General features: G+C 59.2%; 1 protein-coding gene across 1 annotated transcript; it reads left to right on the forward strand.

Annotated features, from left to right (window-relative positions):
* Positions 1-701: 701 nt before the first annotated feature.
* On the forward strand, positions 702-2,486 carry MEX3D (mex-3 RNA binding family member D; the record flags this gene model as incomplete). Its single annotated transcript, XM_027908173.1, has 1 exon — positions 702-2,486. A coding segment is annotated over one exon (1,280 nt), but the record flags the coding sequence as incomplete, so codon positions are not given.
* Positions 2,487-3,029: the final 543 nt, after the last annotated feature.

Here is a 3,029-nt window from a genome sequence, read left to right on the forward strand (position 1 = left end):
GCGAGGCAGAGTTGGCAGCACAGTCCAGGGCTCCACGTCCCAGCTGGGCTCTGCTGACTCACCTTCCCGTGGGGAGGAAGCAGGTCCTTCCAGAACAGGGAGAGCAGGTGCCCTGGGAGCACCTCAGCCTTGGTGCTGGGGATCCCTCCCTGGGGGTGTGGGGGATGTGCCCCCCACCCTGGGGAGCCCCAGCACCCCCAGCCCTCTGGGGCTGTCGCTGGAGAGCAGCCAGGGCTGTTCCTCAGGTTCAGCTGCTGGCTGGGAGGTGTCAAAGGACCTGCAGTATCCAGATAAGACTTTTTCCCGTCCATCCTGGTGTCTTGTTCTGCCTTGTGCCTCCTTGAACACCTTCTGAGTGAATTCAGCTTCCCCCCCTTTCAGCGACCCTGACCACGCCCCTGGCCCCTCCCAGCCTGCCTGTCCCAGCCCTTGGGACTGGGGCTGCTGGCTGCATCCTGCTGCTCCTCAATCCCAGAGGGCCAGACCGGTGCCAGGAACCTGGCATGTCCTGGAGTGGGCAGTGCAGCCCCCCAGCACTGAACTGTGAGCCCTCGTCTGCCTCAGAGGCAGGAGAGACCCCTCTGTCCACGGGGGTCTGTGCTGCAGGTGCAGAACCAGAAGGACCTGCTGCTTCCTGCTGGTCGTGCGTGTCCCCGTGCCGGGCGAGCAGGGGTTCCCCAGGGGCTCTCAGCGCTGATGAGTCGTTTCTCCCCCTCCTCCTCCCTCTGCAGGCTGCAAAATCAAAGCCCTGCGTGCCAAGACCAACACATACATCAAGACGCCGGTGAGGGGCGAGGAGCCCGTGTTCATCGTCACCGGGAGGAAGGAGGACGTGGAGATGGCCAAGCGGGAGATCCTCTCGGCCGCCGAGCACTTCTCCATGATCCGGGCCACGCGCAACAAGGTGAACGGGCTGACGGGGGCCATGCAGGGCCCCCCCAACCTGCCGGGCCAGACCACCATCCAGGTGAGGGTCCCGTACCGCGTGGTGGGGCTGGTGGTGGGGCCCAAGGGGGCCACCATCAAGCGGATCCAGCAGCAGACGCACACCTACATCGTGACGCCCAGCCGGGACAAGGAGCCCGTGTTCGAGGTGACGGGCATGCCCGAGAACGTGGACCGCGCGCGGGAGGAGATCGAGGCGCACATCACCATGAGGACAGGCTCCTTCATCGACGTCAACGCCGACAACGACTTCCACTCCAACGGCACCGACGTCTGCCTCGACCTGCAGGGCAGCGCGGGCGGCCCCTGGGCCAAGGCCCCCCACCCCGCCCACCGCTCCTCGGCCGCCCTGCGCAACGACAGCCTGAGCTCGCTGGGCAGCGCCTCCACCGAGTCCTACTACAGCGGGCGGGTGGCGGCCGCCAGCCCCACCAGCCCCTACAGCACCTTCAGCGAGCCCCCGGCCCCGCTGGGCTCCGACGAGTGCGACTTCGGCTTTGACTTCCTGGCCCTCGACCTCACCACGCCCACCACCACCATCTGGTCGCCCTTCGAGCGCTCGGGCAACCCCCTGCAGGCCTTCAGCAGCTGCTCCTCCATCAACAGCTCGCAGAGACGCAACAGCGGCCCGGCCACGCCGCGCCACTCGCCCACCCTGCCCGAGGGCGGCGCGGGGCTGGAGCACCCCTGTGCCCGCCGCATCCCCAGCGACCCCGCCGGCGCCCTGGCCTGGCTGCCCGCCCAGGGCTCACTCTCCTCCTTCTCCAACAGCACCGGCTACTCCTCCTCTTCCTCGCTGCCCGGCAGCATCTCGGCCGCCTCGGGCTCGCCCACCGACTCCAGCAGCTCCGACGGGCACCGCAAGAGCTCCCGGGAGTGCATGGTGTGCCTGGAGAGCGAGGTGATGGCCGCCCTGGTGCCCTGCGGCCACAACCTCTTCTGTATGGACTGTGCCCTGCGCATCTGCGGCCGGGCACAGCCGCAGTGCCCCGCGTGCCACGCGCCCGCCACCCAAGCCATCCACATCTTCTCCTAGCCCGGGGGGCTGGCCGGGCAGCACCCCCACCCCTCCCTCCTCCACCCCAACACGGCGTTTTAAGGACTTTAAACTGTTGAAATCGAGCTTTTTATTTAATAACGGATCCGATGGGCGCACGGGGCGGGAGGGGGGAGAGGCTGCTGTGAGCTGGAGAGGCGCAGAGGGCACGGCGGGGCGGGGGGGGTTGGCCGAATCCGGGGGGTTGGGAGGGTTGGGGGCGAAGGGGCCGAAGATGAGGATTGAGGATGAGGAAGAGGGGGCGTGAATTCCGCGAGGAGGAAACTCCGATGTTTACAGAATAGCTTTAACTCTTCACCTGGCTGTGGGGCTGGGGAGGGAGCCCGGCTGTTCTCCACCAGTCCTTCCCAAATATACCAGTATTCCGTTTGCAAACTGAAATAACCAGAAAGAAAAGGTCCGGTTGCACTTTTTATTTTAGGACACGCAAGGGTTGTCTTTTATTTTTTTAAAATCATTCTATTATTATTATAATAATTTTTTTTTTGTGGTTCTTTTTGTATGTAGTTATTTTTTTGGATGATTCTCATTCTATAAAAATTGCTTTTTTTTTTTTTTTTTTTTTTTTTTTTTTTTTTTTTTTTTTTTTTTTTTTTCTTCTTTTAGTTTTATTTTTTTATTTTTTACCTCTTTATGTATATGTAGGGAATTTATAGGAAAATATGTACTTTATTGAATAAATTTTAAAAACTAAAATATATTTTATTTTAAAAAGAAAATAACGGACCTTTAACCTTACATGGCTAAAGTACTGATTATATATTTGCTGAGCTGACTTGACGGTTATGAAAATTGTATCAAGAGTTTTATTTTTTGACTTCAAAGCCTTCTTAATAAAGACTTTTTACTATATATGAATTCTTGTGCTACCCCAGTGTCTCCCTGTCTCTGGAGCCTCTTGGCACCCCATCAGCATCTCGGGACCAGCCTCCCTGCTCTGGGTTTGGGGGTTTTGCTGCACATCCCACTGCCACATCCCTCCCTGGCCATGTTGGGAAAGCGCTGCAGTGTAAGAAGGTTGTGGAGC

The sequence above is a fragment of the Empidonax traillii genome, unplaced genomic scaffold (genome assembly GCF_003031625.1).
Source record: "Empidonax traillii isolate 1590-97213 ecotype Southwest subspecies unplaced genomic scaffold, ASM303162v1 scaffold1641:size79215, whole genome shotgun sequence".
NCBI lineage: Eukaryota > Metazoa > Chordata > Aves > Passeriformes > Tyrannidae > Empidonax > Empidonax traillii.